The 25,503-nt window shown below is 49.7% G+C and overlaps 1 protein-coding gene across 18 annotated transcripts in view; it reads left to right on the top strand.

Annotated features, from left to right (window-relative positions):
* Prkag2 (protein kinase AMP-activated non-catalytic subunit gamma 2) overlaps window positions 1–25,503 on the top strand; it is a 262,801-nt gene that overhangs the window by 201,042 nt on the left and 36,256 nt on the right. For 13 of the 18 annotated variants that reach the window (XM_042273222.2, XM_042273224.2, XM_042273223.2 and 10 more), the window contains one exon: window positions 4,650–4,719. The exons of 2 other annotated variants lie outside the window; for them this stretch is intronic. In XM_042273222.2, coding sequence (XP_042129156.1) covers window positions 4,650–4,719 — 70 coding nt within the window. Of the gene's footprint in view, window positions 1–4,045; window positions 4,148–4,649; window positions 4,720–25,503 lie in introns of those variants that run through there. 3 more of the 18 variants (XM_076566005.1, XM_076566004.1, XM_076566003.1) reach the window with 3 other exon arrangements.

Genomic DNA, 25,503 nt, shown 5'->3' with positions numbered 1-25,503 from the left:
GTTCCATTCTCATGGGTGTGTGCCGACATCTTGTACACTGGCTGACATCACCCCGAAGGCTGATGGTGGTGACCCTTTCTCATGTGCACTACACCCCACCCCCTTCCTGGTGAATTATCTCTTCCTTCATTTTGCCCGTGTCCTGACTAGATGCTCCCTGAGTTTTCAGCATTCTTTCTATATTCAAGACACTAGTCATTTGTTGACTATGTGGCTTGCAAATATTTTCTCCTACTTTGTAAATCTAATTTATCAATTTTTCCCTTTTATGGAGAACTGTTTTTGATGTGAGTCTCTTTGCCTAATCCTAGGGCCTAAGGTTTTCTCAAAATTTTTTTCTAAAAGGTTCACATTTTGTCTCTGACCCATTTGGAGCCCATTGTTGGATAGGATATGGGATTTGCATTGGGATGGTTCGGGTTGTTTGTTTGTTTGGCCGTTGGATGACCAATGCTCCACTGGTGGTTAGGAGTGCTGCCTCATGCATTACCAAAGCTTGGCTTAACGTATTTGTTTGGGTGCATTTCATTATAGTTGATTACTATATCGATTTCTCTGCAGATACCATATAGTCCTAATTACAACAGCCGTACTGTGAGCTTTTTTTAAAGATGTATTTTGGTTTGTTTTGTTTTTTGAGACAGGGTCTTTTGGGGGGTGTTGTTTTGGTTTGGTTTGGTTTTTGGTTTTTCGAGACAGGGTTTCTCTGTGTAGCTTTGGAGCCTGTCCTGGAACTCACTTTGCAGACCAAGCTAGCCTCAAACTCACAGAGATCTGCCTGCTTCTGCCTTCCAAGTGGTGGGATTAAAGGCTTGTGCCACCACCGCCCAGCAAGACAGGGTATTTTTTTTTTTTTTTTTTGGTTTTTCCATATAGGGTTTCTCTGTGTGGCCCTGGCTGTCCTAGAACTCAATCTATAGACCAGGCTGGCCTTGAACTCACAGAGATCCACCTTTCTCTGCCTCCCAAGTGTTGGGATTAAAGGCATGTGCCACCATACCCAGCCTGTTTTTTTTTTTTCTAATTTATGTGTGTTATGTGTCTCTGTGGGTTTGAGCAACATGAGTATAGTGATGTGGGATGGTCAAATTACTCTGATTGGTCAATAAATAAAACACTGATTTGCCAGTGGCTAGGCAGGAAGTATAGGAGGGACTAACAGAGAGGAGAAAAGAAAGAACAGGAAGGTAGAAGGAGGCACTGCCAGCCGCCACCATGCCAAGCAGCATGTGAAGATGCCGGTAAGCCATGAGCTACATGGTAAGGTATAGTTTTATGGAAATGGATTAATTTAAGCTATAAGAACAGTTAGCAAGAAGCCTGCCACGGCCATACAGTTTGTAAGCAATATAAGTCTCTGTGTTTACTTGGTTGGGTCTGAGCAGCTGTGGGACTGGCGGGTGACAGAGATTTGTCCTGACTGTGGGCAAGGCAGGAAAACTCTAGTTACAGTGTAGTTGCCCCAGAGGCCACTGGAGCTAGAGCTGCAGACAGATTAAACCACCTGATGAGGGTGCTGGGGACTTAACTGTAAGTCTCTCTGCAAGAGAATAGTAGGCCCTCAACCACTGAACTCTCTCTCCAGCCCTCACTATAAGCTTTACTGTGGGAAATGTGACTCCTCCCGCTCCATTCTCGGTTATTTCAGGTATTACAAAGCTGTACCTTCCCATGTGAGTTTTAAAAAATCAACTTATCTGTGACTACAAAACAGAGTTCCTGGGATTTTGACAGGAACTGGAGGAAACCCAAAGATGGCCTATAACAAGAATTGCTAAATGGTCTTAATAATAAAGACCCCGGAGCCAGACAGTGGGGTGAAAATTGAGAGATCGGAAGAACAGAACAAGCCAGCCACAAGTTCTTACTGCTAGGAAATCCTCAGCCCAACAAAGAGCTACTTCCTGTATACTCATGCCTATATACCTTTCCGTGCCCTGCCATCTTTCTTCTCTCTACATCACTTCCTCTTTCTGCCCAGCTCTATCACTTGCTGTCTGTCTGTACAGACCTCCAGACCTCTATGGTTAACTAGTGCTGGGAGTAAAGGCGTGTGCTACCACACCTGGCTCTGTTCCCAGTGTGGCCTTGAACTCACAGAGATCTGCATGGATCTCTGCCTCCCGAATGCTAGGATTAAAGGCATGTGCTACCACTGCCTGACCTCTATGTTTAATATAGTGGCTGGCTTTTCCCTCTGAGCCCCAGGCAAGCTTTATTTGTTAGAGCACAAATAAAATATCACCACCATGACCTTGGAAGATAGCTGAATTTTTTATGTTGAGTCTTCCAGCCCCTGAGTGTGGGATGCCCCGCATTAATTACTCTGTGTAGTTGGGTTTTTTACTCTTAGGGGGCCCACCACTCAGCTCCCAAATAAATACACAGAAACATAATCTTACTTATGAATGTCCGGCCTTAACTTTGCTTGTTTCTAGCCAGCTTTTCTAACTTATATTATCCCATTTCTCTATATTATATAGAGAATATATTAACTATATTTTGCCTTTGGGCTTTTTACCTTCCTTTACTCTAAATATCTTCCTTCTTACTCCATGGCTGGCTGTATGGCTGGGTGGCTGGCCCCTGGTGTCCTCCTCTCCATCTCCTTTTTTGGCTCCTCCTCCTTCTCTCTTCTCCAGAGCTTGGATTTCTCCTATTTATTCTCTCTGCCCGCCAGCCTTGCCTGTCCCTCTCTCCGGCCTTGCTATTGGCTGTTCAGCTCTTTATTAGACCAGTCAGGTGTTTTAGACAGGCACAGTAACACAGCTTCACAGAGTTAAACAAATGCAACATAAAATAACGCAACACATCTTTGCTTCATTAAACAAATATTCCACAGCATAAACACATGTAACACATCTTAAATTAATATGCCACAACATCTCTTCTCATCAATCTTCCCTCATTTATTACCACCTCACCCACACTATGCAGTTTTTAGAATATAAACTCTGTATGTGGTTTCCTGCATTTATTTTACATACATTCTTTGCAGAGATTGTAAACAGTATTTATTGTTATTATACCAGATGCAGTGTGTTGATCCTACGATCTTGCTGGTCTTCCTAGCTGTAGTTTGGTTTGTTGGCAGTCTTTGTGGTTTTGTAGGTAGATAACCGGCCATTTGAATTGTTTCATTTCTTCCCAAGTAGTATGTCTTCTTTAATATTTTTAACTTATTCTTTGACAACTTCATACATGCATATAACATATTTTTAAAAGAGTGTTTTCTGACCTGCGGTGGTGGCGCACGCCTTTAATCCCAGCACTCGGGAAGCAGAGGCAGGCGGATCTTTGTGAGTTCGAGGCCAGCCTGGTCTACAGCGAGATCCAGGAAAGGCGCAAAGCTACACAGAGAAACCCTATCTCGAAAAAACAACAACAACAAAAAAGAATGTTTTCTATTTAGCCTGCGTGTATATGTGTGTACGTACCACCCGCATGCAGTGCCTACAGAAGCCAGAAAGAGTACCAGCTCTCCTGGAACTGGAGTTTCTGTTGTGTGGGTGCTGGGAACAGCGCTCTGCTGGAGCAGCAAGTGCCCCTAACCATGAACCACCTCCCCAGACCCAACACAGAATGGATTTTGATCCTATTTCACCCCCTTCCCCTCCAACTCTTCCCTCGTCCCCCACCTCACATTCTCCTCCCAACCTCAGGCCCTCTTTTCCAATCTGCCGTTTACCTCTTGTACTTGGTGTTGAGTGAGAACTGTGAAACTGCTTGCTCCCGAACTTAGAACTGTTCAGTTTTTCACCAAAAGCATGACAAAGTGCATATTTTTATCACAAAACATCTTATCAAAACTTTTTTTTTGATAAGGGGACATTTTAGATTTAGTTACTGACCCATCCAAGGTGACTAAAAAAGTCTCTACTTCCTGCTTCTGTGCTGGTACGAATGACAAGTTCCCGCCGCCGCGGTCGGTGGCCCCGCAGGTGCTGGCCATTGCAGCCTCGGGCCCCTCCCTGCCGGCGCTGCTCCTCCCCGCCGCGGGCGGCTGCCAGCCTCGCTGCCTGCCAACCCGAGTTGGCGATAGGGAAGTCTCCGATACCCAAGTCCAGGGTGACGGGCGTGCCTGGGGCCAGATTGAAATGGTGTGAACTTTTGGCAGCAGGCGGCGGCGGTGAGAAAAGAGCGAGCTGTGAGCGGAGGAAGCCAGTTTTAAGAGATCCGCCGCGGGGGGTGGGGAGGGGCCGGAGAGCGCGCGAAAGCGGCGGCGAAGCGCGGCCCCGCGGGCGGCCTCTCCTTTTATGGGAGTGGTACGCCGCCGGCGCGGGGCCCCGAGAGGGAAGCGCGCCTCCGCCGAGGGTGCGGCGGGGGCCCAGGGGCCCACACCTGCGCGAGGACGCGCGTGTCCGCCGGCGCGCGCGGCGGACGAGGCGCCGGGACCGCCGCTCCCCCCTTCCCACGCCTGCTCGCGGGCCGTACCAACGGCGCGGGGGGAGCGGAGCGTGCCATCGCGGCCCACCTGCGGCTGCGGGGCCTGGGCGGGGACGCGCTCCTCCCTGGCCTGCCGCGCGCTCCCGCCGCCGCCGCCGCCGCCGCGCGCGTCCGCCGCCGCCGCAGGCCCCTCCTCCCGGGGCGAGAGAAGCCGGACCGCCGCGGCCCATGCTGATCCGTGTCCTCCTCCTCCTCCCCCTCAGGCGGCGCTGGCGGCGGACCCGGGACCCGCGGAAGCCGGCATGCTGGAGAAGCTGGAGTTCCAGGAGGAAGGTGAGTGCGCGACCCGCACCCTGCGCTGCCGGCGGCGGGCACCGGGACTGCAGCCCGGTCCCGGGTAAGCCCCGGGCTCCCGGAATGCAGCCCGGTTCCTGGGGATGCAGCCCCGCTCTGGGGGAAGCACCCAGCCCCGGGGACGCAGCCGGGTTCCCGGGGACACTGCCTGACTGCGGGGATGCAGCCCTGTTCTCCGGGTTGCAGCCGGGTTCCGGGGATGGAGCCCGGTTCCCGGGAACACAGGCTCGCTGCGAGGATGCAGTCCGGCACCCGGGAATGCAGCTCCGCTCCAGGGGACGCAGCCTCGCTCCCGCAAACGCAGCCGGGTTCCGGGGGACGCAGCCCCTCTCCCGGGAGCGGCCGCCCGCGCGCTCCGAGGGACGGCCCTTTTGTCCTCGGCACCAGAACTCGAGGGAGAACCAGGTGTCATGCAGCCCTAATTGTGCATGTCACCGCGCACTCCGAGGACACCCCGGAATCACATGGACAGCTCATGCCTTCAAATAATAAATCGGTTCCCTTATCTGTATTTGTGGAAATACCTCTAGTAGGGTGTGTCTCTCCCCCAACCCCCAATGGGTAAAGTTAAAACGGCAAAACCCAAGTGGCTGATTGAACTGGTTTGAGTCCGGGCGACCCCCTCACACTTGGCCGTCCTGTCTCCTCTCCGGTCGCCTGGTTTTTCTTTTTCCTGCCCTATTTTCTAATTGTATCTTCTTACAGGTAAATAGCCTGGATCTTATTTTGAGGCTGCTAGCATTTAAACGGGGTAGGCGAAAATGAACTTTATATAAGATGCATGACCATTTGGAGACTATAAAAGGCCTTATGCAGTCTCGTGTACTTCCATGATTTATTTAGCGGCTGCTCTTTTTTTTCCCCGAGAGTACTGACAGAATGAAGGGCCTGGAACAAAGACTGTGCCGTGTGGATGCCGTCCCTTGTGCCAACTTTACTTTAATACCCCTGTTCATTTACGTTCAGGCAATTACTTAAATAAGCATGCACAACCAGCTGGGGAGTACTACCCTGGCAGCATTAGGCCGGTGCCCGCTGTAGCCTCGCTGTAGCACTTCACAAATGTTGGCCTAAAGATAATGCGTCTAGAGAAATATGTCTTCATTATTAACAAATGGTGCATTTCACAATTTCTCCGGGCTTCGTTTGTGTTTGGTCCTATCAGAAGATAAGCCTGCGTCTTCATTGGGATGCACCTCCGTGTCCCTTGGTGTTAGGATACTGCACAGCAGGTAGTGACCGCTGACTGCAGGGTTTATGGTGTGAGATAGCGACTCATTCCAGATGAAAGTGAGACCTTGCAGAGTGGCGCCGTATGTGGGACAACCTAGACTCGTATTCCTATCTCAGCTCCATCTCTTACTTGGCACGCAGGTCCCCAGAGGAGTGGTGTGAGTTCTCTGGGCCTTAGTTTCTTCCTGTATAGAACGGCGCTAATGTCCCAGTGCTTTGAGGGTTAAATGAGACCGCCTGCACTGTGGTGCTCGGACAGTGCAGACAAACCCATGGTCAGTGCTGTGTCACTTTTACTAAGTGCCATTAGCCATGTGCCAAGTCCACAGACTTTTAAAGGCTTTGATTATTGAGTCACACGGGGATTCTGCTTAGCACAGGTTTCGTAGCTTTGCTTTTCTTTTCAATTTTATTTTATGTGCATTGGTGTGAGGTTGTCGGATCCCCTGGAACTGGAGTTACAGACAATTGTGAGCGGCCAAATAGGTGCTGGGAGTTGAACTCAGGTCCTCTTGAAGAGCAGTCAGTGCTCCTAACCACTGAGCCGTCTCTCCAGCCCCTGGTGGCTTTACTTTTTCCTTGAGATTTATGTCATGCGCACTTGTCCACGTGAGCTGTGCACCCTTCCACCCCGGGGTTACCCCTGCCTCTGTCATGAATGTGCAGTATGAAAGCTGAGCATGCACAAGGAAAAGGAGAGCCCCCTTTTCACCCATCTATTTCTATCTGTGTTGCCATCAATTCAGCACCCTGCATCCCACAAATAACCCTGTCGAGTGTTTCTCGATTTTTAAGAAGGCAGAATGTTAAATAATTACTTGGAAGCTGTCAAGCCGAGCTAGAAGAGGGAACAGTCCCGAACACTGCTTTGTTTCCTAGAACTTGGAAGTGTTCGTTCGTTTCCCTGGAATTCCGGAAAGCTGCTTTTTTGACGGGGAGAAAGAAGTTGCAACAGTGAGACATCACACCTATAAGTGTCCTGTCCACAGAGCAGGTCGGAATTGAGTATGTCCCGTGTTCATCGTTCCGCCTCCTTGTTACCCAGTTAATATTCCTAATTGCCACGGGCTTTTGGAGGCATGGCCTAGAGACGACACATGTGTTGTACATGGAAGTACATGGGTAACTGATATCGTTGTACCCAAGCTGTTTTTCTGCTTCCTAATAAATCTCAACTCTGTTGCAGTTGTCAGAAGCCACTCAAGGGCATTAATGAAGCTAAGAGGAAAGACGAGGTAGACGTGAGACCTGCACTGTGTGGTTGGGTCATTGTTAACCTGAACCATGACGCTACCACCCCAACACTGATTAGGGAGATGCTCCGCTCACTGCTCTCATTTCTCTACATCAGCGTAGACTTGGATCTTCTCAGTGCCTTTCAGTGCGGAAGACTCTCCTGAGACCTTTTTAAGAGGCAGTCATCCCTGGACCCCCGATTCTGCAGGTCCAGGATGGGGCCTGCCTGCTTCCTGCTGCCCAGGCCTGGTGGGCCTCCTCCCTGCGGCTTCCTAGGCTTCCCTTTAAAGAGTGAGGCCCCAGGTCATGGGTCATCAGATGCAGCAAAGGGCCTGGCCTTGCGGGCCTTATGGTCTCAGGCTTTGTCATAGCTGCCCAGCTTGCCCTTGTTGCAAGAGAGCAGCCCAAGGCCACACGCAGTGGGCAAGGCTAGTTTCCAAGAAAAGTGACTTGTGAAATGGGCCAGATTGGGCTCCTAGACATAGCACAACAAGCCTTGCTCCCCATCCCCCTCAGCATGTCCGTCACCCTTTCTGCCTCCCAGCAATCTTACTACGGCTTCAAGGTGTACCCCAAATCTCATCTTTTCTCTGAGGCTGTCCCCCATGTGCTTTTCCCTGTCTCCACGTTCTCCGGCTCTGCTGGTGTGTACCGCTAAGATCCCAGTGGCCACCTTAAATGTTTGTATTTACTTCATGATGTTGGGAGGATTCAGCGCTCTAATTTGCATGAAGCCATGAGAACAGAACCTCTCTAGAGCCTTCGCTTTATGTGTTTGCTTTTTGAATTTCTTAAACTCTGGGGCCAGTCACATCTTTTTAGCACTTGTGTGTATCTATCTGTACTGCCTTGAGTTTACTTCTTGGCTGGGTCTGAGCACCCAAGCACAGGCTTGGCTGCTTTAGAGGTCATCTCCATGTCGCTGCATTCCTGGTCATTCAGCCTGCTGGAACCCTGGCACTCTTCACCAGCTGGACATCTCTTTTAGGCTTTAGCTCCATCCTTGGCTTCCAGCCTGTCGTCCCCGCCCCCCCCCCCCCCAGTCTGGGGACCTCCAGAGGTTCAGGTTTAAGGTGGCTTGCTGCTGTGGCCTTCTCATCTTCCTTGCTGATTGGCTTCTCCTCACCCATCATGCTCTGTCCCATCTGTACCCTGGGTTCCGTCCTGCCCTCGTGGTTCTTCACCAAGCAGTTTCCAGACCTCACTCGCACTCAGTCTCGCCGTGGGGAGCCTGGCCATCTGAGTCGAAAGGGGCTGAGGAGATAGCTCAGGCAGTAGCATATTTGCTGCTCAACTGTGGGGTCCTGGTTTCCTCCCTGTGGCTGTGACAAACCCCAAGACCTGAAGCAGCTTGGAGAAGAAGGGTTTATTTCGTCTTACAGCCTGTAGATCACCACGAAGGAAAGTCAGGGCGGGAGCCTGGAGGCAGGAACTGAGGCAGAGGCCAGTGAACAATATTACTTACTGGCTTGCTTTCCATGGCTCACTCAGCCTGCTTTTTTGTATCACTCAAGACCACTTGCCCAGGGGGTGGTACCACCCACAGTAGGCTGGCCCTCCCACATCAATCATTAATCGTGAAAATGCCTCACAGACTTGCCTCCAGGCCAGGATGATAGAAATATTTTCTCAATTAAGGTTCCCTCTTCCCAGACACCTCTGTCTGGTGTCAAGTGGATAAACCAAACAGCCAACATGAGGCCCTAACTCAATCCTCAGCATCCATATATAATCCTGCACACTGGGGAGGTGAAGCTAGGGGATCCCTGGAGCTTGCTGGCCCGCTGGACTAGCTCAACAGCCACCTCTGGCCTTCACCCACACGTGACACCTGAACACTTAAATGCATGGACACGAGAAAGAAAGGGGGCTACTTTGTATGGAGGACGAGCATCATTTTCCAGTCAAATACCGGAGTTGAGGCCCTGTGGTGGAAAGGAATGGCTGCCTTGCCTTGGATGATGCACAGAGCCTCCTGAGCGTGACTGTGGTATTGTTATCGTTGTGCACCGTCTCTGCCAAACACGGACCTGGCATTTGGAGACCACTTGCTTGTTTTCCTTTCCTGCTTGGAAATCAGACTCCAGAGCATCCAAATGACCAGTGGACAAAAAAACAAAAACGTTGGGCGGTGGTGGTGCACGCCTTTAATCCCAGCACTCGGGAGGCAGAGGCAGACGGATCTCTGTGAGTTTGAGGCCAGCCTGGTCTACAAAGCAAGTTCCAGGAAAGGCACAAAGCTACACAGAGAAACCCTGTCTTGAAAAAACAAAAAACACAAACAAACAAAAAATCATACCCAGTAATAACCCAGCGTTATTATACCCAGTTATAACCCACCTCTGGAGGTACTGTTCTGAAGTGAGAGAAGATGGGTTCTCGGTGGGGACAGCACACCGCGGACACACAGCAGTGTGTGGTGTTTCACAGGGTTGCCATGCGTGAACAGGTACACAGTTTCCGCGTGGGATTACACTTTATGAGGATAGGAAATTAAAGGGAAAATATAAATGGCTCCAGTTGGCTTCGCGAGGAGGGAGTAACCTATGAAACTGACCCTTCTCACTGGGCTTTCGGAGCGGAGCTTTTAAGAGCGAGGCGTGGCCGTCCATCCGCCTGCAGGTTTGTTGCCTGTGACTCCCAGGAGGGGTGCTGACCTCTGGTGGTAGACATGTCAAGTGACAGGTTCAGAAGGCAAGGGGATCTATTGATTCTTGACCACAAGAATAATGAAGGTTATATGAAATACCTGTGTTGAAATTTCTCCTGCCGAGCTCTCCCTATATTTTAACATGTTGCCACGTGTTTTATACAACTGCTTGTTCTAACACAGCTTGATGGTATCTTAGACTTAAGAAGGTACACTAGTTGTCTAGTAGACGATGCTTCGAAGGGAGTTTGCCCCCCGCCCCAGAAGATTCTGGGATGAAATTTGGGTCCCTGTGTAACGTGAAAAAGTGGTTAATCTTTAAGAGAGATGCCCCAGTGAAGTGATGAAGCCTCCGGGACACACTCTCAGGAGGTAGAGATTGGTTCTTCCAAGGGCAGGCTGTCAAGGATCAAGCTAGCCCCCCACAACTCTGTGTGTTCCTCTCTGGCCATGAGAGCCCACCCCCTCTTGTCCCAGCTGCCATGTGATTCCTCCCCACCCCCACCCCACCCCCGTTATGACAGCCAGTAGGGTACTAGCCGTCATGGACACCATGCTCTTTAGCTTTCCCACCAAATCAGGCGCCAAATAATAGCTGTGCTTTGCCCAGAACGTGGGATTCTGCTCGAGTAGCACAAAGCCGACTAAGACAGACAGACAGACAGACAGACAGGAAAAGGTTGTGTTGCCTGGAAAGGAAAGATCCCTGACCAGTTTAAACAAACAGGAAAATGCATAGGGATGTTTGGACATTGGAAAGTGGGACTAATCATCAGGCTTTGCAAGTGTCCAGAACCAACTAGAAAGTCTTCAAAGAACCAAGGTCGCACCTCGGGTCATTTCACTAGGGTCTTGTGAGCGTCCCTGCAGAAGACTGTCTGGCTACCTTGTAGGCCCCATCACGGTTCCAGCTGGCACCCCACCAGCCCACTCGCTGGAGTCCAGGCCTCTGGTTTGGCCATCCGTGGCTTCCAGCGTCACCTGTCAGGTACAGAGAGGACCGATGTTGATTGTACAGCAGCACCGGCGTCCCTGGAAAAACTGGAAGCACTTTTACCGTTCTTTTCTCCTAGATCTCTAATAATTGCCACTATGTATTGTGGACTATGCCAAGTCTCAAGATGAGCCCCAGGCAAATAGCATTACCACTCCATCTCATAGAGGAGGAAACTGAGAACGAAGAGGTGAAATGTCCTAAGATGGCATGCCCTGCCAGTGAAAGCCACGTTCCAGACACATGGTACTCACCTAGAGTCAAGTCCATGTTGGAGACCAAAGTGAGGCCATCTCCCTTAAGAAAGCCCTCTCAGCCATGGTCACCTGTTTATTCTGTCCTGCATCCCAACTTGCCAAGGTTAGCGGAAATTTCTCTTTCTCAGAATCCAGTGGGTAGCTGTCGGCCCTCATCCCCCTCCTGACCTGTAGTCTACAGAGTTGCCCTTTGCCCTCTTCTCAGAGTTCACCCTTAATTCCTGTGACACAGCTGGAGAGGTGACTTGGTCCTTGGTGGGTTCCTCACCATGGCTGACTATTGATTCTCTGGTTTTTTTTTTTTTCTCTTCCTTTTGCAGCGAATGTAACATGTGTGACTCACAGCTCCATGCAGTCACCCTTCCTTCCCAGGTGTTCTTAGGACGCCATCTGAGCCCACTTACCTAAGAGAGCGCTCACCCCCTGGCTCTGCCCAGCATTTGATTTCATTACCAAGAAGCCTTAGTGTCTGAGCATGGCCAGTACACCTCCCCAGTCAGGCCTCTGTCCTGCGCAGGTGCCTAGCTGTCAAGACCCCTGTAGTCTGGTCTTCTTGCCTTCCTCATCTCGTCCTCCTCCTCCTCCCTCCCTCCCTCTTTCTCTTTCTGTCTGTGGAGGGAAGGGTTTATCCTACAACTCCCAGGTCCCATGCCCTCACTGAGTGGAGTCAGGGGAGGAAGCTGGAAGCGGAGGCCGTAGGGGAATGGCCTTGCTCCTCGTGGTTTGCTCAGCCTGCGTTTTTATACAGGATCACCTGCCCCGGGTTGGTGTGGTCCATAGTGGGCTGGGCCCTCCCACATCAAACACTAATTGAGGAAATGTTCCACAGACTTGCCTATAGGCCAGTCTGATGGTGGCGTTTTCTCAGCTGAAGGTTCCCTCTTCCCACAAGACCCAGTTTGTGTCAAGTTGACAAACCAACCCTAACTAGCACACCTTTTTTCTTCCTCTCTTTCTCCCCACCCCCTCTCCTTATTCCGCCAGCATGGTTTGATGAGCGGCACTTCCTCCCCTTGTTTGAAGAGAAGGATGTTTTTCCCAGCTGTGTCCCCACAGCCTCTTAGGGTTGCGTTCTAAGCACTGCCTCTCTGTTCCTGCCAGCCCAGCCCTCTTCATCCTTCTGAACTACAAGTTGATCTCTGCAGCTTGCTCTGCCCGCTCCAGTCCTGCCTGTAAACTTTCCGTGACCACCCTTTGCCTATCCGTGGGGTCCCCTCCTGCTTCCTACCTTCTCTCTTCCCCCATGCATCATCCCTCCAGCCTTTTCAGCCTTCTTTGAGGTCCTTTGCGCGCATACACACACACACACACACTCCACCAGACCTTCTGTCTTCCTGCGGGCTATTGCTCTCTCTGGATGGTTCGTCTTCCCTCTTCTCTTGCCAAGCCCTGCACACTTAACCCATTCCTTAAAATGACCATAAGAGGCAGATGGCCTTATCAGTTCCATTTCAGAGGAAGAAAGAAAAGTGGTAACAGACTTGCAAGTCTGAGCACCAGACAGGACTTCATGGAGTATCTCTGCGCCCCCATGATCCTCGAGTGCATTAAGGGAAAATGAGGTCATGTGCATTTCTTTGTTGTTAAATCTCAGGCTCCAAGAATCAAGGCAGAAACTTGCCTTTGCAGGTCTTGGTGCTGTGACGGTTAAGAGACTTAGTTTTCTATAAATATTTGTTACACTGATTTGGAACGTTAGCAGTCACCCCTAGGCTTGGGGTACTTCAGGTGCTTGATTCTTATGAAAAAAATGAGGTGTTTGTGTTGAAGGCACTGTAGGGGTGGGGAGATCTGACTCTGATAATGATGAATAAAGTAGAAAAGTAGAGGAGAGCAGAAGGTACCGAGTCGCTCTGAGGAGAGGACGAATCGTTACCCATCTGTGCAGCCCGAGCATGCAGTGTCCAGGGTTGGACAAGGCAGAGGCGCTCAGGCAGACAGGACATGCAGCTAGTTGCAGAGTCTGTGTATAAAGGAGGGTCTTCCAGATCTTTCCTTTGTGGGAATGAGGTGTGTTCTGTTAAGAGTAGAGAGAGGGATCTGATTTGTCTTTGATAATGAAGGAGAAAGTAATGGGGGAGGGAGCTAATTTGGGGTCTGCTGGGCTGGATTGTAGTTGCGTATCAGTCTGTTGAGTGAGCTGCTTTCTTCTGTCCCACTTGAGCTACTTCCTGTGTATCTAACGTCATAACACTAAAATGTCATTCATGCCAAGCTCGCCCGCTTAGTTTCTGGCTTTTGCTTTGATCATTTATAAATAAGCTGCTACTAAGAAATTGCTGCATTAAACCATGTGGCGCGTTCTCTGTGAAATGGCCGGAACTCGGTGGGTAGAGAGCTCGCATAGCATGCGGGAGGCTCTAGGTCTGATCCCCAGCACTGCCTAAAACAGGCAAGGTGGTGCATGCCTGCAATCTCAGCTCAGACGTGGAGGCAGGAGTCAGGGAGTTCAAGGTCACCCTCAGCTATGTGGTTCGTCCCGGTTGGTCAGCCTGAGCATCTCAGAAAGGAGAAAGGGAAGAGGAGGAGGTGGAGGAAACATGGCTGCCACCATTGTAGGATTCTTACCCGTCCATAGTGGGCACCTCAGGATGCGTGTGTACACACTCAAATGTCCTGACTGTGTGGCCTTTGGGACCCTAAGCAAAGTACTTAGCAGGTAACTTGGACATAACAGCACCTAGCTTCTATGATTATATGTGCAATGAATAACGTTACCATAGCATTCACTAAAGTGCCCAGGATTTTGACCAGTTTCCATAAACAGTTGTAAGCGGAAGTTTCTCTCCCACCCGCCAGTTCCCAAATACCTGGCAGCCGCTTCCCAAATAATTGACTCAGAGGCTTAATATTACTTATAAATGCTCAGCTGGTAACTCAGGCTTATTACTAACTAGCACTTAAACTTAAATTAACCCATAATTCTTATCTGTGTTCAGCCACATGGCTTGGCTAAACCTTTTCTCAGTGCAGCATTCTCATCTTGATTACTCTGCCTCTGCCGGCAACTCCTGACTCCGCCCTTCCTCTTCCCAGAATTCTCCTAGTCTGGTTGCCCTGCCTGGCTACTGGCCGTTCAGCGTTTTATTAAACCAATTTGAGTGACAAATCTTTAGAGTGTACAAGAGCATTATCCCGCAGCGGACAGTAGCTGTGGTGACTACCCTAAAGAGGGTTTTTAACTCACTAAGCAAAATGTTGTTGAAGCGGCTCTCAGGGCCGGGTCCCTTTATCTCTGCTGTCAGCCCTGCCTGTGCCTGGCGGACGTCGGTGGCTGCTGCCAGACGTGGTGAGGCACTATTGTGTTTACCTTCTGTGCTCAGAATGCCCTGCAGGATGACGGTGTGATGATGTTGTCATCCCCAAATAAAGAGCCAGATGTGGTAGCTCACACCTGTAATCCCAGCACTCAGAGATAGAGCCAATAGGAGTCCCACAAGTTCAAAGCTAGTCTGAGCTACACAGTGAGTTTCAGGCAGCCTGGGTGAGAGGAGACCCTGTCTCAAAGAAGCAGAAATGATAATAGTTCAGGCTTAAGCCTGATAATATGGTCAAATACAGTGGTGTTGTCTCCCATTTCCTGGCTTACCAGGTGTAAAATCCTGGGTCTTCAAAGTGACATGTCGTTTTGTATGCTAATGTTGATTTCTGGTTGGTTGTCCCTTGGTGGCTTCAGGGTGAGGCTAGTCACCAGGACGACTAGGGAAGAGTTAGAGGGCTAAGGGTTGGGACTTTGAGACCCATTCCTAGCCTCTGGGGTGTGTGTCCTAAGGTTGATGAGCAGTGGACAGTAATTTGATCAGGCATGCCTGCCAAATAGGCTTCCATTAAAAACCCTGAAAGAGAATCCAGAGAGCGTCCATCTAACTAAATACCTGGAGGTCCGTGAAAGCTGCATCTGCGCTCATTCCCCTCCTTATTACACCTTCATGTGTTCTTTTTGATAAACCTTTAAACGCTGCCCTCAAGAAAACTGATGGATCCCAAGGGGGGAGTCACAGGAACCCTCATTTATAGCCCGTCAGTCAAGGAGTTTGGAGGAGGATTTGCACCTGGGATCTGCAAGGATGTGGGCAGATCTGGGATCTAAGACTACACCTGTGGATCTGACGTCCCCCCAGGTGGACAGAGTCAGAACTGAGCTGCTAGAGGATCTAGCAGTTGCATCCTGGAGGCATGGTGCTCATCAGGCAGGAAACTACACACTTGGTCCCAGAATTCTGTGATGATCATGGAGGCAGGGGAAGAGGAAAGGAAAGAGGGGAGGGAGGGAGGGCAGATGATGGGCGGTTGGGGAGGGAGGAAAGAGATAAATGGGACAGTGAGAAAAGTTGCTTCTCCTACAGTAGGACTAATTTGCTGAAGGTCACAAGGAAAGGTAGCCACAGTTCCTGGCTGCTAGTCCCCATGCCTTGCTCTTCTTTCTGCTCTGTCGCCCATTGGAGTCCCTGCTAGAACAGACTGGTGTGTGGCCTCCCAGGCCTGTGAGCCAATAGAGGCGTCCACGGCTGGTGCCTGTGATGACCCTGTAGACGGCTTTCCCACTTAGGACTTGAAGTAGCCACTCCTGACGAAGCGTTTCTGGCCCTTAAGAACAGTGGCATGCCATGATGGAGGCAGCCAGTGGGCCTGTACTAGGGGGGTCCGCTGCTAACCCCTGATGGTGTGTGTGTAATTGTGGACCGACACCGAAACTCTGGGGAATGGTATTGCTTCCGCTGGAATGGCGGTGGCCTTTTGTCACAGAGTCTAACTGCAGAATGCTCATGGGCTTTTCTGAGGACTTGGGGATGCACCCATCTTGAATTCACCTGCACTGGCTGGCAAAATTGATCTCACATCCTCTGGTGGTTTGCTGAATAGATTCTTTATCTTTCTTCCCTTCTAAAAATCTGCTGAAATGACAGAAACCAATGAAATTCATAGAAAGGTAGCCCTGCTCAGTAAGGATGAAGTCTTGTTCTTGGAAAAAGCAATTACATGAGTAAACCTTTGTCAAGTCTGTTCAAGAGAGTGAACCTACAAAGGGTCAGAAATTAGAGATGCTTCTTAACTGTCAACAGATTGTTAAATGTAATATAAAGGAAGGAAAAGTGGGGCGGGGCTGGAGAGATGGCTCAGCCATCACGAGTGCTTGCTGCTCTCACAGAGGACCCGACAAACATGGCGGCTCACCACCGAAACTGCAGATCCAGGGCCCCAGCAACCTCTCTAGCCTCCACAGGCACTGCACACGTGTGGCATGCAGATACACGTGTAGGCAGAACACGTGTACGCATGAGCTAAAATATTTAAAAAGTAGAGTAGGACTGTGGTGGGTTTAATGAGAACAGCCCCCATAGGCTCATATATCTGCAAGCTTGGTCCCCAACTGGTGGAACTGTTTGGGAGGGACGGGAGGTGTGGCCTTGTTGTAGAAGGTGTGTCACTGGGGTAGACTTTGGAGTTTCCAAAGACTGGCATCATTCCCAGTCAGTATTCCCTCTGTCCTGCCTGGGCTTGAGAGGCATACATAAGTCCTCGGTTCCTGCCCCAGCTCCATGCTCCCTCTGAAACCAGGAGCCCCAGACTCAACACTTTGGTTTATAGGTTGGAACTAAGACAGGGACTGCATCAATAACTTAAGACTTTTCCGTCACTTCTTGAGTGATCCTCACTGGTGTGTATTCTCCTCCTTTATGACTCCCTTCTGCCAGTCACCAAGGAGAAAAAGTAGTTGAGTCCTGTTGAAATAGGTGAACTCTAACGCTCAGTTGGTCGAGTGCTTGCGAGCACGCACAAAGCCCTGGCTTCTGTCCCCAGCACCACATGAGCCGTGCGTGGTGCCGTAAATCTATTTCAGCACCTGGGAGGTGGAGGCAGGAGGATCAGAAGTCTAAGGTCATCCTCAATTATGTATCCAGTTTGATCCTGGGGTACATGAGATCCTGTCCTGTTGTTTGTTTATGCTCTTTTGGGGGGCCCGCCACCCAGCTCCCGACTAAAGCACACACGGAGGCTTATTCTTACTTCCAAATGGCCAGCCTTTCTTAACTTTAAATTATCCCCTCTACCTTTGCCTCTGGGCCTCCACCCCTCCTTCAGTATGCCTTTTCTTCTTTCTCTGTTGCTGGTGGTGTGGCTGGGTGGCTGGCCTCTGATGTCCTCCTCTCCTTTTCTTGCTCTTCCTCTGGCTGCTGCTTCTCTCCTCCCAGATTTCTCCTGTTTATCCTCTCTGCCTGCCAGCCTCACCTCTTTCTCTCTCCTGCCTCGCTATTGGCCGGCCGTTCAGCTCTTTATTAGACCATGAGGTATTTTAGACAGGCACAGTAACACAGCTTCACAGAGTTAAACAAATGCAACATAAACAGAAGTAATACACCTTAAAATAGTATTCTATAACACTGTCCAAAAAAATGAAGAAAAGAAAGAAATTACAGAAGCTGGGGAGATACTTTAGTTGGGAAAGTACTTGCCAGACAATCATGAAGACCTGGGTTTGTTCATCAGAGTCCACACTAAACATATATATGGCTTGCTGGCATATATTTGAAGTCCTAGGAGGTGGAGACAGTGGGTCCCTAGGGCTCACTGGCCAACCAGCCTAGCCTGCTCAATGAGCTCCAGATTCCATGAGCCCTTGTCTCAGAAAACAGGGTGGTTGGTACCTTAAGGAACAACAGCTGAGGTTGACTTCTGGTCTCCATATACATACACACACTGTACATACACACTGTATACACACACACACACACACACACACACACACACACACACACACTTATACATTAGTGAAGGCAGTTTTAAAGTAATTTTTGAAAATCGCCTGTTTATAAAGGAATTCCATAAAACTTTGGAGGCCTTGGTTATTTAAATTTTAGGGCACAGGAAAGGAGGGGTGTTCTGCGAGGCCTGACGTATCCGTAAGTCAGAGCTGGAGAAGGCAGCAGTTAGAGGAAAGCAGAGGATCGAGTGTGCACAGAAGGCATTCCCAGAGCTGTGCAAACATAGCAAGTGTGAGCAGTTGAAAGCCAGCGTGCTGTAGCCAAGCTAGGGCGAAGCAGCCTCAAGGATGTTGAGACACCCTGCTGAGGAGTCATGCTGAGAACTCCGCCCAGGGTCCTTTTTCAAGATCCCTAATAAAATAGAGATTGGAAGAAGCTGTGAAGCTGCTGGCCCCTGGCCCTTGTGTCCAGCTGTTGCTTACTGTGACCTGACTGTGGTCCTTACTGTTGCTTTAGTTCAGCATCTGGGTTCTGTATCCTGGGAAGGAGAGAGTGTTGCTGGCTGGTCTCAGTAAACAAGGCGGATAGCCGAGGAATGACATCTGAAGTTGTCACCTGACTTCCCAAGGGTGTGTGCACAGATACATGAGTATATATATATATATATATATATATATATAGATAGATAGATAGATAGATAGATAGATAGATATAGATATAGATAGATATAGAAAAAAAGATATATATGCGCACAAAACCAAATCTAAAAATTGGGACAAAGCTGGGTGGCAGTGATGCACACCTTTAATCCCAGCACTCTTGAGGCAGAGGCAGGTGTATCTCTGTGAGTTCGAGGCCAGACTGGTCTGTAGAGCAAGTTCCAAGACATCCGGTACTTCACAGAGAACTTTGTCTCTCAGAAAATTAAAACAAACAAACAAACAAAAAAAAACCTTATACAAGAATAAAATGCTAACAGGATTCATTCTGCTTCTTTCTTCCTTCCTTCCTTCCTTCCTTCCTTCCTTCCTTCCTTCCTTCCTTCCTTCCTTCCTTCCTTTCTCCTCCTCCTCTTTCTTCGTTTTTTTCGAGACAGGGTTTCTCTGTGTAGTTTTGGCGCCTGTCCTGGATCTCACTCTATAGCCCAGGCTGGCCTTGAACTCACAGAGATCCACCTGGCTCTGCCTCCTGAGTGCTGGGATTAAAGGCGTGCGCCACCACCGCCCGGCTCATTCTGCTACTTTCTAAGCCCTGAGGTTACATTGATATCTAACTTTGTCTGTGTTCATGTGACCTAGTTTGCATTCTTTTGCTGTGATAAACACCGTGACCAAAAGCACCTTGAGGAGAAAGGTTTATTTGTATTTGGCTTACACTTCCGTATCACAGTCCATTATCAAGGGAAACAAAGGCAGGAACTCATGCAGCTCAGGAACCTGAAAGCAGGAATTGAAGCAGAGGCCACGGGAGAACACTGCTTACTGGCTTGCTCATCATGGCTTGCTCAGCTTGCTTTCTTATACAACCCAGGACCGCCTGCCCAGGGGTGGCACCACCCGCAGTGGGCTGACCTCTCCCCACATCAAATAATTAATCAAGAAAATGCAGCTGGCGAGGGTGGGCGGGTGAGGAGGTGAGGTGCTGGAGAGGTGGCTCAGCTGTTAAAAGCATGGGCTGCTCTTCCAGAGGACCCAGTCTCAACTCCCAGCACCCACATGGCAGCTCACAACTGTCTGTAACTCCAGTCCCAGGGGATCTCACACAGACACACCTGCAGACAAAACACCAGTGCACATAAAAAGGAGAAAAGTAAAAAAAAAAAAAAAAAAATTTAAAGAAAGAAAATGCAGCTGAGTGTGGTAGCGTAAGCCCTTAATCCCAGCACTTGGGTGGCAGAGGCAGGTGGATCTCTGAGTTCCAGGACAGCCAGAGCTGTTACACAGAGAAACCCTGTCTCAAAAAATGAAAAGAAGGAAAGAAAGAAAACGCCCTACAGACCAATCCAGTAATCCAATAGACATTTTGTCAGTTGAATTTTCTTTTCTAAGATTACCTGAGCTTGTGTCAAGCAGGCACACACACACACACACACACACACACACACACACACCATGTTTCCTCTAAGCACATTAGGAAAGTCTGTAAGAGGCGCAGGCCATCATCTCCCTGATCTGCCCTTACTGTATGTCGGCCCAACACCCCGCATGCCTCGGCTCCTGCAGCTCTCTCCCCAGCCTCGATGACATTCCCAGGCTAGCTGGCAGCCGCAGATGAGGCCAGTGCAGCTGCTGCCGCCGCCGTCGGACAGGATCTTTGAGAGCAGATGCCTTCCTGGGGTAGAGGCACCTGGGGGAGGCAGGGCCAGAGGTAGTCAGATAAAGAGCCGCAAAGGCCACAGGATACTGCAGGGCTCTCAGCTGGCCATCTCCTGACATGTGGGGCCGTGTGATGACGTGTGGGGCTGTGTGATGACATGTGGGGTAGGCACATACAGCCTCTACTCACCAGATACCAGGGGAGCCTCCAGCCGAGCCCCGCCCTGCAGCAGAACCCTCTCAGCTTTCACCCAACACCCCCTTGGGGGCAAGTCCACCCCCATGGCTTGGAGGAAGAGGGAATGTGGAACTCTTTGCCATGGGCTTCCTCTATGATCCCACCGATACCTGCTCTTCTATGAACCCCTTTATTCTTCTTAATTATGGGGCCCACATCAGATCCTTTCTCCTCTCTTTTCCCCTACACATCTAGACCTACTGGGCACATACTTTTTCTATTCCTCTTTCTGTTTTGAGTATCTAATGTTGAATTGACTCCACCCACACTCAGTCGCCATCCCCTGGTCCAGTCTAGAATGTCAGAAACTGGTTCTCACTAATAGTGTCATGTTACTCTGTAGGAAATTCTTTGAACCCCCAGGCCTCGGTGTCTTCATCTGTGGAGCTGGGTGATAGCTTACTTTCCGTATGGACTTAGAACTTAGGGGTTAATGCTGGTCATGAACTAAAAGGAAACAGTGGCTTCTGCTAAGTGCCCACAGTATTGGTTACTGTGTATCGTGATTGTTGTGTATATTATGGTATTTAGCTGTTTATATTATGGTATGTGCTGATATTCATGGAAATACCTTCATGCTTCTCATTGCCATTTCAAATAGTAATGACTGGCAGCAAATTTAAATTCTTGTAGGAGACGCTGCAGAAATCCATATGGGCCCCTTTCTCATCCTCAAGACTTGGAACCAAGTTGTTGGTGTGAGCTTCCAGATCCTCATTTCACCCTCCCTCCATCCTCACCCTGGCCACACCCCAGCATCCTGACTTCACATCCTGTTCCAGTGTGGTCCCCACCCTCTGGGCACCTGCTAGATACTGTCTAGACACCCTCTTCTCAGCTCCCCCTTCCGTCTTAAGGATAAAAGCGGAGGATGTCAGGGCTGGGCATGGCTCAGTGGGAGAGCACTTGTTTGAAGCTCTAGGTTCTATCCCAGTGCTGAAAAAGAAAAAAAACTGTCCGGAATCACTTCCTGGTGGTGTCTGGACAGTGTGAGAACGGAGTTAAAAGGCAAAACCAAACACCAACAGGAACCGTGTGTGACAGCTCACGAAGGCATCTACAGACAGGCTGTGAGCAGCAGTCCCTCCACACGGCACTTTGTCCAAGGGGGAGGCTAGGAGAGTTCACACCGGTGGTGAGGTGGTGTGGCAGCCTGTCCAGGAAGGCAGGACTGGACAGCGAACTGTGCAGCCTGGCATTTCACCCTTCTGGTGGTCTGTGTCTGAAGAGACCTGGAGAAGCTGACAGAGGGAGGTCAGCTAGGGCCTGAGACTGTCTTTTCTTTCCCCCATTTGTTTGAGATCAATCATCTGTCATGTGTGCCCGTTCCCAAGAATGACAGGACAGCTCTCCTTCTAGACTAATCAAGAGTTCCAGGACAGGCCGGGCGGTGGTGGCGCACACCTTTGATCCCAGCACTTGGGAGGCAGAGGCGGGTGGAACTCTCTGAGTTCAAGGCCAGCCTGGTCTACACAGTAACTTCCAGGACAGCCAGGACTGTTATATAGAGAAACCTTGTCTCAGAAAACCAAAGGGGAAAAAAAGGTGTTCTAGGATAGAACCATAAGAATCGGTGGGATTTGGGGTTGGGCAGCCAGGGCCAGAACAGGCTCTGCATTATAAAACCACGGCCCCACTCATGGCTGGCTGCTCCCAGCTTGAGACCTACGGTGCCGATGGTACTGTCCAGCCGGTACCTATATCAGTTATTTTTCTCATTGCTTTAACAAAGTGCCAGACAAGAAGCCAGTTAAATGAAGAAAGGTGTACTGGGTCCGTGGTTTAAGGGGATCCATGAAGTCCATTATGGCAGTAGGTGTGAGAAGTGGATGGTCACATTGCCTCTGAGGTCAGGAAACAGAAATGAAGGTCAATGCATGCTAATCCCTGTGGACATGCCCAGAGGTTTGTCTCCGGGGCCATTCTAGGTCCTGTCAGCTGACAGAATTATCCATCACGGCAGTGAGTTAGTCAGTAGGCATTATCTCCGCACACAAGCGTCCGTGTCTGAGTGTCTGAGTCATCGTCTCATCGACCGGCCTGCGTTCAGCTTTGATTAACGATCACCAGGAAGCCATTATACTGTTAGCCCTCGTTCTGGCGTCCGCTGTTTTGATCATCTTTTACTGCCTCTGCTTGACTAACACAGTATAGGGACTCTCCTCTTCATTTTCATACAATTAAGACCAAAAAAAAATGAAGCAGTGTATACATTTTTTGCAATCTCTTTCTAAATTAAAACTCTGTGGAAGTGGTTTGGGGAACTATTACTAATTTATGCTTCTGTAAGGAACTTGAACTTGTCTAGTGGGCTACATTCAGAACTTTTAGAATATATATTGTGCTGGTGAGATGGTTTGGTAGGTAAGAGGGCTTGCTGTCCAAACGGGAGGACGTGAGTTCAAATCCCTGGTACCCACACAGAAAGCCAGGCATGACTGCATGTGCTTGGAACCCCAGCGTCGGGAGGTGGAAACAGGCCCATCCCAGGAGCTGTCTGTCAGGCAGTCTGTCCTAGCTATAACGGAGAGCTTTGGGTTCAGTAACACACCCTGTGTCAGGGCAGTAAGAAAGGGAGCAGAGCCATAGGAGAAAACACCCCATATCCTCCTAGATAGACAGGCAGGCAGACAAATGGACTATTTCCATACGGTCATTACTTCTGACACACACACACACACACACACACGCACACACACACACACACACACACACCAGTTATCCCTCTCCAATAACATAATAAAGGCATATACTATAAACAAAGTTTATTTACGTGTCATTATGTCTAGCTTCACCAGCGGTCCTTGGGGACAGGGTACACTCATGTCCCCGTGCTCATGTGGACGGAGGTCAGGACAGCTTGCAGGAGTCTCCTCCTTCCCTTGTGGGCCCTGGGAGCCTTCGCCTGTAATCTCTTACACCTGCTTGTTGTCACTTTTGTCCCTGACAAAATCAGCACAGGGCCCCAGATTCTCACTTGCTCCTGTCACGACTGATCTGTGCATTTCTCAGTGGCTCACGATTTAGCCAGCCGTGGCTTGTGTCTGACATTTATGGAAGCTTGCCGAGTGCCCGGATGTAAAGAAAAGTGAGCCATGCTTGCCGCCCTGGACAGTTTACAGTTTCAGGAAGAGCCAGGCCTATAAAAGCCGCGGGCATGTGAGGGCCCCCGCTGGGAACTGCTCATAAAGCACTAATGGACACGTCAGAGCGGCAGCAGTTAAGTCCAGCTGTAAGGTGTTGCGGGAGGAAGTGTTCTCCGAGCTGATCTTTGAAGGTGTATTAGTGTCTGGAGGCTCCGACCAATCTGCAGTGCGCAGCAGAAATTTATTCTCCCACAGTTTTGAAGGTCACAGTCTGATAAAAAGTTATCAGCAGCCCTAGAGGCTGGAGGAGAATCTTTCCCAGGCTCACCCCTTTCTGTCTGTCTGTCTGTCTGTCTGTCTGTCTGTCTGTCTCTCTCTCTCTCTCTCTCTCTCTCTGCTTCCTCATCTCCCACCCCCTCTCTGTCTGTGCTTCTGCTGATTCCTTGGTGTCCAGCACAGTCTTTATGTTTCTCCCTGGGTCTCTTTGGAACCTTCTCTCTTTCATGAGGACATGTTATGGTCCCAAGTCCAGAATGGTCTGGTCACAAACTCCTTGTCTTGTGTAAGGGTCTGACATCTGAAAAGCCCTAGCTGTAAAACAGTTGCACTAAGATATTTTAAGTGAGCATTCTGGGAGCAGGGTGTCGCTGTTGAGCCCACTACTGAAAGGGTGCAGTAGATCACAGACAGAAGGGCACCTAGTATGTGCACAGACACAGTGGGACTCCATGGGAACACCTTTCCAAAGACAGCTTCCCGAAGTCCATGTGCTTCCTTTGAGGATACACTGATATGACGCCAAAGCATGAGACTGGGTAGGGTGGTGTGCAGAGGGTGTCACAGTAGAGACAGACAGGTAGGGTCCAGCTAGACTCCTAGGAACTTGAATTAAATGGGGTCCACCGAGTGGGCTGGATGGCACTAGATAGACAGGCCATCAAGTCACTGAGTCCACAGTGTTAGATCATCAAATCCAGTTTTAGAGAGAGAAAGCTCATCTGCACACATTCCCATTTGGTGTTTACCATGGTTTGCATTTAAACTGAGATGTTGCACCTCCAGGTTTTGTTGACTTTTCTCTTACGTCACACTGTGGGGATGCTTGTTGCCCTCTGGTCTGCTCTTTAGCAGCGACACTGGGCTGGCACACAGCTCGGAGAGTGGACCTCCTCTCTCCTTGATGAGCCAGTTCTTCAAGGACCAGTCAGAGTGCATCTAGGCGTGACGTGCAAGACGCAAAAGTGAGAGTAGAGTGCTGTAGTGTCCTACAGACAGGGGGAGACCCTGGCACACTCGCCTGAGTCTGAACTTCCCACTACTCGGGATTTTAATGATGCATTCTGAACAAGCTGCTTTGGATGGGTGGGTCCTTTGTTTGGGCTGATTTTATTTTATTTTTTTTTCTGTTTAACTCCAAATTACTTATTTTCTCTCCAACCTCAATGCAATTTTGGACTTAACCATAATGCAAATGGTGGACATGGCTCCTCTGAGAATCAGAGATCTGCATAAACTTGGTTTGCCTGACTTTGCATACAGGTGTTTCTGTGGTTGTGAGCTTTTCTCTGTATCCATGGTAACCTGTCCTCCATCCAAACCAGTGGACATTTTATCATTGATCCTACCTATTTACCATTTTGCTTAATTTAGTTATTTTTTTTCATTTTTTAAAAACATTGTAGATCTTCTACAAAAGTCAGTCTACTCGTGAGGAAAGCATCAGACTTAATCCTAGTTGTGAGGCAGCCTCCAAAGGCCCTCAGAAGCTGTCACAGCCAAGAGGCACCCAAGGAGACATGGCTGAGTGCAGTGTGGAATCCTGGGTAAGATCTTGTGAAAGAAACAGGACATGAGGGAAACTAAGGAAATCTGAGCAGTGTGGGGATCTTAGTTAGTAACCGGTGCACCTTGTGGGTTCATTATGTTAAGAAGCGTACCTTGCTAATACAAGATGTTGTTAACTGTGGGGAACATGGCTCCCTGTGACCTAGAGGCTGCAAACGTCCTTTCAGGGGGAGTCTGGCTCCCCCATGCCTGCCTTTGATCCAGG

The sequence above is a fragment of the Peromyscus maniculatus genome, chromosome 3 (assembly GCF_049852395.1).
Source record: "Peromyscus maniculatus bairdii isolate BWxNUB_F1_BW_parent chromosome 3, HU_Pman_BW_mat_3.1, whole genome shotgun sequence".
Lineage (NCBI taxonomy): Eukaryota > Metazoa > Chordata > Mammalia > Rodentia > Cricetidae > Peromyscus > Peromyscus maniculatus.
This window is presented reverse-complemented; position numbering and strand designations above follow the sequence as displayed.